Here is a 15,819-nt window from a genome sequence, read left to right on the forward strand (position 1 = left end):
CTGAGGGGCTGAGGAGACCAGTGCTGCAATTCCCAGGGCCAGATCCAAGCAATAATAGGAGGAGAGGGCCAGAGGACACTCAGGGACACTGTCAGGGCACAGGGGCTGGAGCCCCAGAAGGTAGTGTTTTCTTTAGAAAGAAGAAAAAATAATAACCTTGTAAACATAAATTATATTTCTTGGAGAAAGAATGTGTGTTTCCTACATGTCTATTTATTTATAAGCCCGGGAGCACCGAGTTCTACCGCTGTGGTTGCACCTCCCCCACCCATGTGCCCCAACTTTGTGTCAGGATGACCCTGGTCAGCTGTTGTGTCCTTCCTGTCTGGGGAACAAGTGCCTATCGCAGAAGGAATAGCATTGCTCCCTGAAATTGGTCTTCTGGCATCTCTGGGTGTCCTCATGTTCTGGCTCACCCTACTCTTGCTTATGCTGTGGGGGTCATCTGCAGCTTGGTTCTTGGGTTCTAATTCTTGGATCTCACATGAGCTGGGCTGGACTTCTTTTATTTGCTTGCTAGTTCTGGCCCCTCTCACTCACTCTGTGACTGTACTTGCTCCATTCTCTGCCTTTCTCAGCCTCAGTTCCTTCAGTTTTGCCCCCCCATCACTATGGCAACGAGAGCTGATGTCATGTGAAGCCAAAAGGTCAGGCTCAACACAGTAGCTGGGCTAGTACATTGTGCTGGGCTCTGGGTAAGGAGGAGGCTGGGCATAGATCAAGAGTGAGATAAGATCAGACAGACAGACAGACAGACAGACAGAGTGAAAGTGGGGGGTGGGTAAGACTAATGTGGGACCCAACTGTAGGCTTTGATTTTGTTGAGGTTCCATCTGGGCTCTCTGTAGTCTGGCATTGTGGGGTTAAGGATTTGAGAGGTGAGGTTATCGAGTGGGTTGAGTGAGAGTTGCAGCCCACCAGAGGCTGACTTCTGGTTCTGAAACTTGTCAGATACAGGGGAAAACACCACAGACCAGGTCTGTCCTTGCTCCTAGTTCTGCTGTTGGCTGAATGGCCCTGATGAAGTCTTGGATCCCTGGGCCTTAGTTTCTCCATCTGTAGCCAAGAACTTGGGTTTTTAAGTCTGATGCTCCGACTCAAGACTCTACCCACTGTTTTATCCACCATTCTGTCCTGTGTAGCTACAGCTCAAGTTTCCTTTCTGATGTTTCTGATGCTTCTGCTCCCCTGGCCTGACTCACTCAAGGCCAGATGCCCTACAGTGGGCTCCCGTTTGTCATCCTGAGGTGTTCATGTTCAGATGCCCCCCCTTTCTTTATCAAGCTTAGAGCCCTTATCTATGGCTATTTACTATCCAAGGAGGAGCTGCTGAGGTTGTCAGAAGCAGATCCAGTTTCTTCTTCTGGAAAGTTAGTTTGGTTAGACTCCATGCCAGTGCCCGATGCACTCGTTTGGATCTTTCTTAAGAAATGAGGGCACTTGGAAAAGGAACATCTATTGCCAGGTCCCCAACTCAGCTTCCCTTGGTGGTGAAGAGAGCAGGGTGTCAGGGACCCCATTATCACCGCCTTCCTGTAAGTCCCCTGGAGAGAAGGAAGAGATGTGTGACGCTTGTAACCACAGCCTATACGTAGTCCCCCTGGCCCCGGTTTCGGGCAGTTAGAGGTGGGACACATGCTGAGTAGGACAGGAGAGCTCTAGGGGGTTAGGTTGTGGCATTTAGGGGAAGATGGTCAAGAGAGCTGGTATTCAGAGCAGGAGAAAAAGCCAAGGGGATGTGAGTGGTGGGAAGAGGAGGTGGTAGGACAGCAAACAGGTTGAGGAGTCTGGGTCCTGCCTATTGGCCTGTTTGTAGACATCCAACCCAGTGCTCAGTTCCCACCGTGGAAGAGCTACTCCATCCTTGGCTGGCTGGCAAGTTAGCAAGTGAGATGAGTGAGAATCATAGCCTGTCTCCTCCCCTCTGATTCCCAAGCCTGCAGACCGGCTGACCTTTTGATTGGCAGGCAGGGCATCCGAGTCTGGGATGTTAGCAGGATCCTTTCCTAGCTTTAGGATTGCCCACTGCAATGGTTTGATAAAGGGAGAAATGGGGTGATTGGGAGACCCTTCCCAGAAGCCCCTCCCCTCCTTCCATGCAGCCACACCAACTTTCTTATCTCTCCCAAAGCTTCCTCAAGACATCGGGGCACTGTGATTCTGAAGATGGACATTTATTACCACAGCCAGGCGTGCCACACAGAACGTCTATTCAGACAGGGAACCCTGCCCGAGGGCTCACAATCTAAGAGACACCATACTCACACACATGTGCATTCACAAACACATAGACACACACAGGACCCAGACATTGGGAAGTGGATGACTGCACAAGAAACAGATGGGGGCAGCTCAGGATGGAGGCATCAAGCATGTCCGGACTCTCCTTCAGCTGTCATTCTCAGAGAAGGGGAGGAGAGCCCAGAATCCAGGAAGGTCAGAGAGACCTTTAGAAGTAATGCATCTGGGAGGGACTTGCAGGAGAAAGTGGTCTCAGGCACATGAAGGGATGTATGAGCAGCTCAGAGCAAGGCAGAGGGAGTGAGCCAGAGAAGTCCAAGGTAGAGGCCCTGTGCCAGTGGCTAGGGTCTGGCACCTCTGCTGTGCTGAACCAACTGTGCTAAAACTGTTTCTTGGGTTTATTTTCCCAAAGGAAAGCTAAACCAAACCCAGGGTGACCCTGAAGCTACTTACCTTTCCCCAGGACTCCCTCGAACTTCTGGAATAGAAGCCAACCAAAACTGTTTTATCCCGTCAGATGCTTGTGCACACTAGGGCAAGAGCTATCCCCTAGCCTGCATACACCTTTGAAAAGGGATGTTTAAACTACATTGTAGGAGGTTAAAGGGGCAGAAGGGGAAAGGGCAGGCAGCTTCAGAATAGGGGTACTTAGTACAGATTGAGGAGGCAGCTGCTGGCCCCCAGATGTGGGGGACTGAGGGTATGTGACCCTCTTTACTTCAGAATGGGGCAGGGCCCATGGAATTATGGGGTTCCCTTAGTGCCTATCTGAAGCAGATATAGTTGGCCTTCTGCAGTACCCTGAGAGCTGGCAGGCCAGCTGCCCTGGACCGAGCAGGGAGTGGCTGGGAAATTATTGCTTCTTTGTGAGCAGAGGGCATAGAGAGCACGTCAAAGGACATGGCTTGCCAGAGCCACAGACAGGAGGGCAATGGAGTCTCTCAGGTCCTCAGTTTGGAACTTGCCAGTGGGGCTTTTTAGATTGGAGAGATCTTTTTTTTTCCAACCATAGAGAATCAGTCTAGACAACAGGTTGGAGAAAGGCCACAGGTCCAACAGGCTGACCTAGAGCTCAGCCTATCCTTTCTTCCCCCTGCCAGGACCTGAAAGGAGACATGGGCCCCAAGTCATAGCAGTTGAGCAGGTGATGGTGAGGTGGTGGTTGGGGTCCCATCTTTGCTTTTTCTACCGACCTGGGAGAGTGATAAGGGTTCCCTGGAAAGAGAGGGAGTGTGTGCCCAGCTACATGGACTTGGAGGTCTCAGGGAGATTCCACTACTTCTAAGGATGACTTTAGGTCTGACCTGGGGTATGCGATGCTCTCTGCTTTGGTAGCTGGTGAATGTGGGAATTAGTCTGAGTGAGCCGGAAGCTCGGCAGGCCCAAGCCACTAATAAAAAGTCACGTCCCAGAGGTGACAAGCTGAGTGGAGATACCCCCAGGACTCCCCAGTCCCTCCAAACCCAGCTGTTGCTTCCCTTGGGAGAAGAGAGAGAGGGCTGGGACCCACAGAGGAAACAGCCAAGGCCCTACTTTTTCACGATCCTTTATTATCAGAACAGGCCTTGCCACAAAAAGCAGGGCCCATTCCCACAAAAATATGATTTGCAAAGAGGAAAGTTTTGCTGGCTTAGAGGGTGCGTATGGTGGAAAAATTGTATGGTTCTTTTTCCCTTTCGTCTTCTGTTCTCTTTGCTGTATTTTTTTCTTTTTTTGTGATAGTGGATTTTTGTTTTGTTTTTTATAAAACACTTGCGCTCAAGGACTCAAACACAATACAAACAGCGCCACCAGTTCCCACCCCTGGGGGTCCCAGTTGAGCTGGGAGTCCCCTTGGCTTTTTTTTTTTTTTTTTTTTTTTTTTTTTTTTTTTCTTTTGTGGCTGTTTTCCTTTGTCCCTTCCCTGGCCTCTGGTGCTGGAGGGCAGGAGGAGGGTGTGCTGGGGCAGGTGGAGGTTGTGCTGGGGCAGGTGGAATTTGTATAGCAGTTACACGGAGAAGACAGTCACAAGAAAGGCTATCTAAACAACATAACAACTAAGTCTAGGGTGCCCACAAGATGTCAGTTGATGCTCATAAAGGGGCTTGGGACACAGTGAAGAGACAAATTGGCTCTGGCAGTCCCTAGAGGCTCTGTGGGGTAGGGTGGACAGGCAGGTGGACCTTGCGTTCAGGTGTCAGTGACAACTTTGCTCTGGGTAGCACCTTCAGAGCCCTCCTGCCTTGATTCCCTAGGTCAGGTGATGGTGGCCTCACAACCTCCCCCATGAGGTAGGTGAAGTATTATTACCATCATTTTACAGATGGAGAAACTGAGGCCCAGGGAGTGTGGGTGACTTGCCCAAGATCCTAGGATAGTGGTGGCAGAGTTCTGGTGCCCTCCTCACCGTCAAGTCCCCCCACCCCTTTTCAGGCTCCTCCACTTGTCCTAACCATCCTATGCCCAGACTCTGTATTATCCAGCTGTGACTTGGGCAAACCTACTGTGCTCTTGGCCCACTGTTTGCAGACTCTTGCCAGCAACCCCACTCAACCTACACGTGGGGTTGAGGAATCCCAGGTTGGGTCACCACTATTCCTAGTAGTCTGAGGGGAGGGCAGCTCTGGAGGGGATGCTCTCTGACTGGCTCGGAGGTTCAAGAGCGAGCCCTGCCTAAATCTGCTGCCAACCTCACATCTACGGGTGCAAGTTGCTCTGGTCCCTCAGATGGCTCTGTGGAAGTCCTGTGGAGACTGAGGCAGATGGGGGCGGGAGGATGGCAGCGATTTCTCTCGAATTTACAGACTTCCTACTTCTTTTTTCTATTTCCACACATCCTCTGCAGGGGTTTGGGAGGGTCACTTTCCAGGGACTACACCCAGTTGGGCAAAGGAGTTGGGGAGATCCTACTTAAAGCAAAAGCTGCAGTACACAAACATTTAGATTTACAAGTAATACAGGGGACTATTCTTTTTACAATGGAATTTTTCACTCTACAAATGATTCACCTACTACGTAAGAGATTTCTCCAGGTCCCTGGGGACAGGGTGTGAAATTTAAGAATGTTTTGATGTGAACAAAAGGAGATCTCACACCTTGAGCAGAAAGTTGGGCTTAAGGGGAAGCCGACTGAAGGGAAATATGTCCAGATAACTGTGCTCCCACTGTGCTCTAGATATGCAAGTCCAGTCAGGAGCCTCTTCCATCCTTAGGGTGTCAAGTTGCCAGCTAGAGAACTGAAACTGTGGGCCCCAACTGCAACCTCAGAGGTGGTGTTCTGGTGCCACCTGGTGGTAGAATCTGGGAATGTTGGGCTCAAGTCCCTGAACAGGTTTTGAGGCTCTTTGACCAGCTGAGTCCTTTTTCAGTCTAGCACAGAGGGTTGACAGGACTTAAGAGGGATCATTCTGGAGTCTGCTGTTTCCAAGGGGAAACCAGTTCTAGTCTCAGCAGAGGCTAGGAGAAGAAACGGCAGCTTCTTTGTGTATGGCAACCCCAGACTCCTGGAATGTCCCCTGCTTCCCCTGCTTGCCTGGTGGGTGGGAGGGGTAGAAAGAGCTACTACTCTGGGGTTGGGGTGGGGTATGCATCAAGACAGCCTGTGGAAGGCAAGGGTTTGATCAGATTATGCAAAGAAAAGGGGGAGGTATTGGGGTAAGGGGTGGGATCAGGGGCTGTATCCTAGCCAGAGTGTGGAGCAAATGCCAATTTGGCTGCAGTATGAGATCTGGGAAGGTGGGGGTCCCCGGGTGAGGGGTTAGGGATGCCTGAGAAGGAGGGGAGCGGTGCCCTGTTGGAAGGCCATGCACACGGTGAGTAGGTGCCTACGGAGTGTGAGCCCAGGCCCAAGGGATGACATTGCAGTGGGGAATTGCTCCTGGGGAACTGTGGGGGTGGGGGCTACAGAAACAGGCAAATGGGTGCCAGGAGTCAGCTGAAACAGCCATTTTCCCTGGTCCCTACGTCTCAGGTGTCCATACCCTTCCTCTCCTACCTTCCCCGTGGCCTTGACCTCTACCTGGCCCAGTCCCACTTCATCCTCAAGAAACTCTGCTACTCTCCGTAGCCAATCAGCACTGCTGGCCCCAGGAGGAAGGGAGTGAGCACCCCCTTTCACACGTGTGCACGAGCTTCCAGGTGCACATGTGCACAGGCATGTGGGCACACACACACACACACACACACACACACACACACACACAGTAGACACAACACAAATACACAGGGCCACGTCTCCAGGACTCTGGAGCACATGTTATATACTATCCTCAGTGTCCAGGGCCCAGTCGGCACCTGAAGCTGGGACGGGCCTGATGACTAGGCCGTGGCCAAACGCCTCGGCCTTCCTCTTCTGGGCCCCAAAAAAGGGGGGCTAGGGAAGGGGTGGCTTCTCTCCACTCCAGGCACTGCCTTAAAGAAAACGGGGGCTACGCCCACCTGGCGGGCCTCTGGAGGGATCTGCCCATCTGGCTCTTGAGCTTTCCCCCATGTCTTTAGTATCAGCAAATCAGGAAAGAAAGAGGCAAAGCAGGGAAATGGCTCCCAGAGCTCCCACCCCCGAGCTGGACTCATGGGGTGGGGCTGGTACTTCCTAGAAATGGGGCCCAGTAGAGTTCTGGTACCCCTCCCTGGCTGAGCCCTCGGGGTTCTCCCCTCACCCATGGCAGGGGGGCCGGGCTGGGCATTGTGCATAAAGTGGTAGGGGCATGATGGAGAGCCAGGCCTTGGCCCTTGGGGCCTCCCTTGGCCCCACTCAGGCTTTCAGCTGGTGCCACTGGGCCACAGGTTGCCGGGGACGAGCGATCATGTCCTTCCAGTGTTTTACTTCACCTGGTCCGCTCTTCCAAGACAGGTAGATCTGGGGAGAAACGAAGAGGCATTACGGCAGGCTCCGAGGCTTGGACCCTGTCCCATGGTAACAGCCTGGCCCACAGAGGCTGCCCCATTCCCTTCCTGCCAGCCTGACCTAGTTCCCTGACTGTGCTGTTGCTCAAGGGCCTGGGCATACCTGGCCCTTTGACATCAAATGCAACCTATCTTGTAGTGAAGGTCAGGACACAGGCCTCTGGCTGGGGCAACCTTCCCTGCCCTAGGAAGGGACACGATTGTTCTTGTCTCTTCCATCTCCTGGCATTTCCTGTCCCCACCCCCAGACTTTGTACTGGGGGCTTTATATCTCGAGATCAGTGTACACTTACAAACCTGGCAGGTGAGCAAACTACATGATTAGCCTGAGTTTTCAGACGGGGAAACTAAGGCACGCAGAGCTAAGAGTCTTACCTTCAGCCATAGTTAAAAAGTTCAAAATGGTGTGAGGAAAGTCTTGGTGGTTCTAGGCTACCAGTTCAGCCCAGGCTCCTGTCAGGGCTTCACAATATTGCAGGGCTGCCCCCAGAAACTCCCAAAGTAGTCTCAGCTGAGCCTGGCTTAGTACTGATGCGTGTTCAAGGCCAGGGCATTGGAAGAAAAGCCGTGTTGCAGGACCCTGGCCAGGACACCTTAAGGCCATCAAGAGGACAACTTAGAGGGCAAGAAACTCACAGGTCAAAGAGCCTGGGGGCCTTAACTACGGAGTACAAAGCGCCAGCTGACACTGGATCCTGGGGCAGGCCTGAGGCATTAGTGGAAGAACTGGCCAAATGCAAAATGAAGTCTGGTGGGGTCACAGCAAGGTCCCATGTCAGTTCCTTAAGCTGTGACAGATGCTTTGTGAGGGGCTAGCAATGGAGGACACGGGGAAAGAGGGATATGGATATATCATATTATATTTCCTACTTTTCTGTAAATTTAAAATGAGCAGGTATAGCATCTCATACCTAAAATTCTCACACTGAGGCAGGATTGCTATGAGTATGAGGCCTGGAGGTATATAGCAAGTTTGAGGGCCAGCCTGTGCTACAAAGTGAGAACCTGCCGAAACAAATGATAAAACACAAAAATAAAATGAGCAAATGCTGTGCAGTAGTGGAATATCTCTCTCAGCCTCAGGCTCCTCAGTGCAATGGTCTGATAATACAGTCAGCTGAGGATGGCGCATCTGCTGCCCTTTCCTGACTAAGTTCACAGTTAGTTCCCTCTGAGGCTCACTGAGTACTCCACCCAACTATTCCACCATCACCACCACCATCACCACCACAGCTCTCAGCCACGTGCTCCTTTGTGACTACTTGCGTTTGCAACATCCGCCCAATATGGTACCACCTCCTGGAGCAAGGCCAGATTCTCAGCCTCCAGGAGTTGAGCTGGGCCTAAGACTCAGAAAGGTTCCAAGGTTTTTGGGCTTCCTAAACTATCCCAGGCCAAAGAAAAAACAAAACCCACAGAGGACTGGTCTGTTAAAGGAAGCTAAAGGTACTCCCCAAGGAACACCTGCTTCTATAAAGCAGAGCTGTAGAAGGGTCTAGAAGGGCCTCTGGGTGGCTCAATGGGCCATGCTCACAGCATATCCTCTAGTCTCCATGCCTATGTCCACAGGTTGGCTGAATGATACTCCCAAGGCCAGCTTTCTTCCACAAGGCTAACTGCTTTTCTCTTCCCAACAACTAGGCCCTCCTTTCCATCTCTCTGGGGAATGCCTCCAGATTGGCCCCTTCTCTGCAGATGCCAGACCATCCTTCTCCAAACACACCATTGTTGGGGTTTGAATGAGAATGATACCATAGGCTCATTATATTTAAATGCTTGGTCCTCGGCTGTTGGAACGTTTGGGAAGGATTAGGAGGTGTGGCCTTGTTGGAAGAGGTATGTCACTGGGGCTGGGCTTTGAGGTTTTAGAAGCCCATTCTATTCTCAGTTAGCTCTTGCTGCCAACTCAGATGCGAGCTCCTAGTTACTGTACCAGCATTTTGCCTGCCTTCCTGCTGCCATGCTCCTTGCCATGATGGTCCTGGACTCACCCTCTGAGATTGTAAGCAAGCTCCCAATTAGATGCCTAAATTATTATTTTATTAAATTATGAGTTGCCTTGGTCATGGTGCTTTTTTACAGCAGGGAAAAATATCTAAGACAGTCATATACCAAGGGACCTGCACTTCCATTCTTTTGCTTCCTCTGCCCTGATCTCTGGTTCCCCACACTATACCTGGTCAAGCTTCTATGACTTGCTCAGGGTTCATGAGTGCTTGTCCAGCACATTTAAAGGCCCAGATTCATCCCCTGCACTGCATACAACAGGTACAATGTGCTTGCCTATAGTCCATCACAGTATTTGGAAGAGAGAGGCAGCAGGATCAGAAATCCAAGACCCTACTCAGCTACAAAAGAAATCTGAGGCCAGCCTGTGCTGGTTGCGAACGCCTTTAATCCCAGCAGTCGGGAGACAGAGGCAGGTGTACCTCTAGAGTTCAAGACCAGCCTGGTCTACAGATTAAGTTCCAGGACAACTAGGGATACATAGGAAAACTGTCTCGAAACAAAACAAAGAAAAAAAAGGTGATGGATATCAAACTTCTGTTACTGAACAAATGACCACACATGCAATAGGTAGAAACATTTCAAAGCTGGCTTTTATTACAATAAAAGCTACATTTGTAATTCAAGTGCCAGGCTGAGGATCTCTCTCATTATGTCCTTATCAAATGCTCCTACTACACTGTGTGGCTGGCACTGCCTGACTCTCATTTTGAGCTGAGAAAACGCGGTTCAGAAAAGTGGCAGGTTTTTGAACTCCAGGACCAGAAGCATAGCTTAGTGGCAGTGAATAACTGGGTTTCATTCTAAAAGCCACAAACAGACAACATAACTGAAACCCAGGCAGCTGGGCTTCTGCATCTGTACTAAGACCCAACATCACGTTAGAAACACAGGAATGTGTTTTTCAGAGTAGAAAAGTGGAGGGTTTATGACATAGAATTGTACTGTCAAAAACTCAAGTCATGTCTGGCTTCTTGCCTAAAATGCAAAGGTCACCTTCATTGAGAATCTCCTTCTATCTCAGATGGTTCTGACCTTACTCTGGGATGCTCTGCAGGGTTGGCATTAGCTTCATTTTACAGAATAACACAGAAGCTCAGGGAGGCCAAGTAACTTATTCTAGGCCACCCAGCCAGCTTTGTGCAGATCAGCTAGGAGCTGAAGTAACTAAGATCTTCGGTTTCTGGCAAGGGGCTGTGCCACAGCCTCACTCAGCTCGACCCATAGGAAGGGCAGAACCAGTCTGAGAACTCAGAAAATCTTTAGGGAATTCAAAGTACTTCTTGTTCCTTCTTTCCCTGTCTGGGTCTTTCCTGGTGTCCAAGTCAGACCTGTGCTCATTCTTGGCCCTTGCTGCCTTTGACCCTTCGGGCCCGGCTATGCACCCCAGCCCAGTCCTACCTTGCCAATGACGTCATTGCGGCTGAGCTTGTCTTTGTCCATGACAGTGATGATGATGGTGGTCTCCCTCAGTTTCTCCGTGGGTATGTCAAAGGCGAAAGACTCGTTGAAGATGGGGTTCAGGTTCCTCTTCTTTGTCACCGTCTTCTTTTTCTCTACCCGCTTGTCTTTATACATCAGCCACACCTTCACATAGGGGTCTGGGAGGTGGTAGAAGAAGAGTCAGAGGGACAGAATGTGTGTTAGGGGGACTCAAAGGATCCTTGTGCCCTTCCAGGCGCAAAACCCTAAGTGGGAGCTGGTTGCATGTTTTTAAGTAGGTGACGAGGCCAGGTCAGGGCAAAACCAAGAGGGATTGTGAATAATTAGCATATGGTAGAACCTGAAAAGACCCTGGGCATTGCCTCAGTGTTTTATGCTAGTACAGGTCTTCAAAAGCCACACCCAAGCAGCACCCAAGCTAGGACTAGGGTCTCCCCACCACAATGTTGCCTTTCTTCCTGATTCAGGGAAGCCTGGCTGTCATGATGACAACAACCCAGAATATGTCCAAAGAGCTCTGCTATCTCTAGTCAGAGGACTAGCAGGCAGGGGTTAGGGTTAGGGCTTTAATATACTTCCATGTCCCATATTTGAAGTGACCCTTGGGTCATGGGAAGCTCCCCCTACCCCCGTGGGCCTGCCCATCCTGCCATGATAAGTCTCATCACCTGATGTGCCCCCGATGTCCATGGCTTTGAGGTTTCGAGCTTTGATGATGTTCACGATGATGGAGTTGGCAGAGGGGTTGTAGCAGAGAGACAAGAGCAGCTCCCCTCGGCTCCCCTGTAGGGCAAAAGGCGGGGTAAGGCTGGGCCACAGGGAGGGGGAATGCTTCCATGGATCTCCCAGCAGGGATGACAGGCGTGGGAGAAACTAGAAGGGAGGGTGTGGTCAGGGAGCCCAGCTGTCCACAGGTCTCATCTGCCCAGACCTGGGTGATAGCAGCCCCTTTGTTTGTCAACACTGCCATGCCACCCCCTCTCCCCTGGAGAACCTGCTCTTGCTCAGGGCTCCTAATTCTCTGAACAGAGCCCTGGGTTCACTGCATAGCTCAGGTGACTCGCCCCAAGTTCTAAACCCCAGGGCTCCAGTCATAGGTGGAAGCCCTCTCTCTGGGGGCTGCCCACCAGTTCTCTACTCTGAGCCCTGCTGATATCCTGGGGCTAAGGATGGGTGAGGACCCTCTTCCAGCCCTGACCACATTGCTTCAGTTAAAAGACTGCAGGGGGGGCTTACACTCCCATCGCTGCATGGCTTCAGATCCTTCCAGAAGGTCTGCATCTGGGTCAGGTCCACCTTGTTGAGAGGGATAGACACCTCCCCAATGGGGTCATTGCGGCTGAAACGGTCATAATCCAGGACCTGGAGGTAGAGGATCCTCTGCACCACTTTCTCATAGGGAAACCCTGGGGCAGACAAACAAGGTGAGAAGTATTATCACAGCAATAAAAGAAGTTAAAATGGAGAAAAGGGAGAGACAGAGAGTGGAAGGGAGGGGAGGAGAGGCGGGGGAGAAAGAAGGAAGGCCCTGACAGGCGGTTGGCCTTGTAACCTCTGCCACCAGCCTAGGCCAGGGGGGCCACAGCTGACTGCAGTGCACTTTCTGAACTCTGTCTCATGTGACCCACCAGATGGGGAAACCAAGGCTCAGATGGTTTACGTGACAGTCCCAGGACCTACAGGAAAAAGACCATTCATGTGCTCATTGCTTGTGTGTCCATTTCAGGTCTGGGCGGTGGCCCCCTTGTTCCCTCGATCAAGTCTGGACAAGTGGCTCTGCCTGAGGCTATGAGGTTATCACATAATGAGTCCCAGGAAGAGGGGGCAGGGAAACTGAAAGGGCCTCTGAGAGTGAACCAGTGTTCTGGGACTCTGCTTTCTCCTTCACTTCCCCGCAAGGCTGATAATCAGCCTGTCTATCAGCTCTTCCTCAACAGAGCCCATGTTGGATATCCAAACCACCAGCACCTCTTGTCCAGCAACCACGAGAATTGTCCAAACCGCCCTTCCCGCTCCCAAGCTTCCTCCCATGGCCCATTCTCAACACTGTGGCCAGATTGATTTTTTTCAAAAATAGCCAGCATGCTACAGACTGCTCCTTTTAACATCCTGGTGTACTCAGAAGGAAAGCCAGCCTACTTTGGTACCCAATCCTTCCAAAGTGTGACCCCCCTGTCTGCCTTCTGTGGGCTGGTACCCATTCCTCCCTCAGTGCCCAGGCTCCATCCCTATACCGTTCTCCTGATTCCTTGAAGTCCTGCCCTCATCAGGACCTTACCTGTGAGCCCCCACCATGCCTACTCCAGCCAATTTTCAACTTTTACATCTAGTTCTTCCCTGACATCACAGATGGGGTGGGCTGCCCTGTAGCACACTCTATCACTGTGCCTTCTTGCCTTTAGGGCAAGCCCAAACAGATGTCTCCATTTCTTTCCTCCGTTATCCTATGGCTTGCCTGCCAGGGCAGGGTAGTCACTTCATATTTTCAGATTACATTTATGTGTGTGAATGTATGCACACATCAATGTGTGTATGAGCTCATGTGCACACATGGGTACTCATGTGCCAGTGTGAATGTGGAAGTCAGAAGACAACTTGGCAGGGGTTGGGATTGGTTCTCTTTTTCCACCATTGTGTATCCTGGGGATCAAACAAAAGTCATTAGGCTTGGCATCATGTTAGGTAGCTCATAACTTCTGACCTCCACAGGTCCCTCACACAAAAGGGTTTTACTTATGTAGGTGCGCACAAATGCACATAAAATATTTTTCTTAAAAAAAAGTCAGCAGTTGAAGAAGACACCCAATGTTAACCTCTGCCTTACACATGCATGCATGCACATGTGCGTGTGTACCTGAACACACAAAGCCCAGGCACATGTCCATGTGCACACACAGAGAATAAATAATTGAATGGATGAATACACATCAGTGGGTTGGCCCCTTGGCATGGCCAGAATGGATGAGAAAGGGAGGAGGACAGGTCTGACTTCTGTGGGGCACAGGTGACCTGAGGTGGGTACAGGCCAGCCTGGATATGTTGTGAGATACTGAGGTGTGAGCAGGAAGAAGGGAACACTTAGGGAGCCCCACCAGCTGGAGTGATGGAGGTGAAGGAGTGGGAAGAACACTAGTAGGTTCCTCACCAAAGACCACAGAGGATCCTGGGATGGGTGTGGACCTGGGAGAGGATCCCTCTGACTTGCTCAGGGTCTGTCTCCCTTTCTACCTACGAAGGAAGATAAGTCTTTCCCAGGTGACCCTTGGCATCTCTTCAGGTGACATGCATGAAAACAAGTGTCCTGGGAATATTAGTGGCTCCAAGAGGTTCCTGGGTCTAAACCAGTTTTTCCAGGGCCAGTGAAACAGTCTCTTACATGCCCAAAACTCATCTAACAGAACCCACCTTGGATAGCTGGTTTCTGAGGGGTTTTCTCTGCACACTAAGAAAAGTCTATACAGGGTTCCCCAGAACATGGCTTAATATCAGCATAGCTTTGTCCTCCATGAGGCAGGACTCACCCATTCTTCTCTGAACTCCCAGGACCCAGCTAAAAGTCAGCAGCGAGCAAATGTTTGTGTGAGAGTTGAGGACTGGGGCTCTGCCCATAAGCCTAACCCATGTGCTGGCCATACATGCTTCCAGATGCCAAGCCTCTGGTTAACTGTGCCATCTTTAACCCTGTGCCCATGTTGACTCGAGGAGGAGGAGGGGCCTAGAAACACAGATGCATTTACCTCATTGTCAAGGCACAGAATACACGGGCGCTGATGGGCTTGGATGCCAGTTGGGGAAGGGGCCCTGGGACAAGTATGTTGGGTTCTAGAAGATCAGGGCACCTCAGAGCAGTTGTAACCCACAGGGACTGATTTTCTCTGGCTAAACCAAGTTATGGGGAGACTTAAGGCTTCCCACTGTGGCACCCTGCCTGGCATAGGAGCAGTTCCTTCACTGCAGACCCTGTGTTCTCAGACATGAGAGGTAAGATTGGCTTTGGGAGCAGGGGCACATTTGATTTAATGCCTCTTGGAGCCAGAGGGAATGGCTCAGAGCTCTTGTTTGCCTCCCATGGCAGTAAGGGGTCAAAGACCAGCAACAGACCATATCTCCAAGGAGCTGATGTTAGCACCTTCTAGGTGTCAGGGCCTGCTCTATGTGCTTTGAAAAGTCACTAATTTGCTTAATTACTATTATTCCCTCTATTTTATAGATGAAGAAGCCAAGGACCAGAGGGGTTAGGATTTCCTTAGTGTCACACAGCTATTCAATAAGAAATCTGAGGTTCCAGTTCAGACAGACTAGATCAGGGCTGAGGAGGATGAAGATGAAGATGGAGGAAAGAATCCCAGAAGGTTCTGATACTTTCACTAGGTTTGCAGGGGCTCTTTACTTGGTTGCTTCAGAGCAATGTACCTCTGAATGTCATAAGGTGGGACCCTAGCCTGTAACAATCTTCCCCCTCAAAGCTAGTATGTTGACTTCTCTCACCTCCTGGGACCAATCAGAGCAACATGTATAGGGTTAACCAGGCATGTGTGTGCATGGAAGTTCACTGTGTGTATGCATCTTACATGTGTGTGTGTGCATGCCTGTGCACCTGCAGGCATGGGTTTGTCTGTGTTTCTTAACTGCAGCCACACGTGTGGGATGGATCAGTGGGTGGGGAAGCAGGAGCAGCAACCAGCCTCACCTTCAAATAGAAAGGTCTCGTTCCAGTGTGGGTTCAGATTCTTCCGTTTCACCTTGGTCTCCAGTTTGTGCTTCTTATCGGGTAGCAGGTAGATCTTGACAAAGGGGTCACTAGTGCCGCTGAAGTCCTTGGCTGGCAGCTCCTGGGCCTTCATGACCTTCACGGTGAGTGTGGACTCTTGGAAGTTGTAGCCAACACTGAACTGGATTCGGCCCAGGTTCTCTCGACTGCAGCCCTCATGAGCCTCGTCCTCCTCGGAGCCTGGGGAGAGCTGCGATGGGAAAAGATGGCGGGTTGGTGAGGAGTCTGTCTCTACCAGGCTGCTGAGCATGCCAGGGGCCAGAAACCTGTCTGGACTGGAGGCCTGCTAGCCAACTTCTCCTCGTTGCAACATGTGGCCAGCTGGGATAGTGGCCTGTCACATTCATGGCCAGTGTAGGTTGTTCAGCCTCTGAGAGTCCCTGACTCAACAAGAAAGGGAGGGAAACAGCCAGATGGTTCTGCTTCCTGGACTTCAGAGTTGTGAGCAGGATACCCAGCTTTCTCACCTCCTC

General features: G+C 51.0%; 1 protein-coding gene across 2 annotated transcripts in view; it reads right to left on the minus strand.

Moving 5' to 3' along the window:
* Positions 1 to 3,049: 3,049 nt before the first annotated feature.
* SYT7 (synaptotagmin 7) overlaps positions 3,050 to 15,819 on the minus strand; it is a 60,510-nt gene continuing 47,740 nt past the window's right edge. For both annotated transcript variants that reach the window (XM_080913171.1, XM_080913170.1), the window contains 5 exons: positions 15,266 to 15,536; positions 11,812 to 11,981; positions 11,244 to 11,358; positions 10,534 to 10,733; positions 3,050 to 7,078 (listed from right to left, as the gene is read on the minus strand). In XM_080913171.1, coding sequence (XP_080769297.1) covers positions 6,974 to 7,078; positions 10,534 to 10,733; positions 11,244 to 11,358; positions 11,812 to 11,981; positions 15,266 to 15,536 — 861 coding nt within the window. In that variant the 3' untranslated portion in view covers positions 3,050 to 6,973. The remainder of the gene's footprint in view (positions 7,079 to 10,533; positions 10,734 to 11,243; positions 11,359 to 11,811; positions 11,982 to 15,265; positions 15,537 to 15,819) is intronic.

The sequence above is a fragment of the Micromys minutus genome, assembly GCF_963924665.1.
Source record: "Micromys minutus genome assembly, chromosome: 2".
NCBI lineage: Eukaryota > Metazoa > Chordata > Mammalia > Rodentia > Muridae > Micromys > Micromys minutus.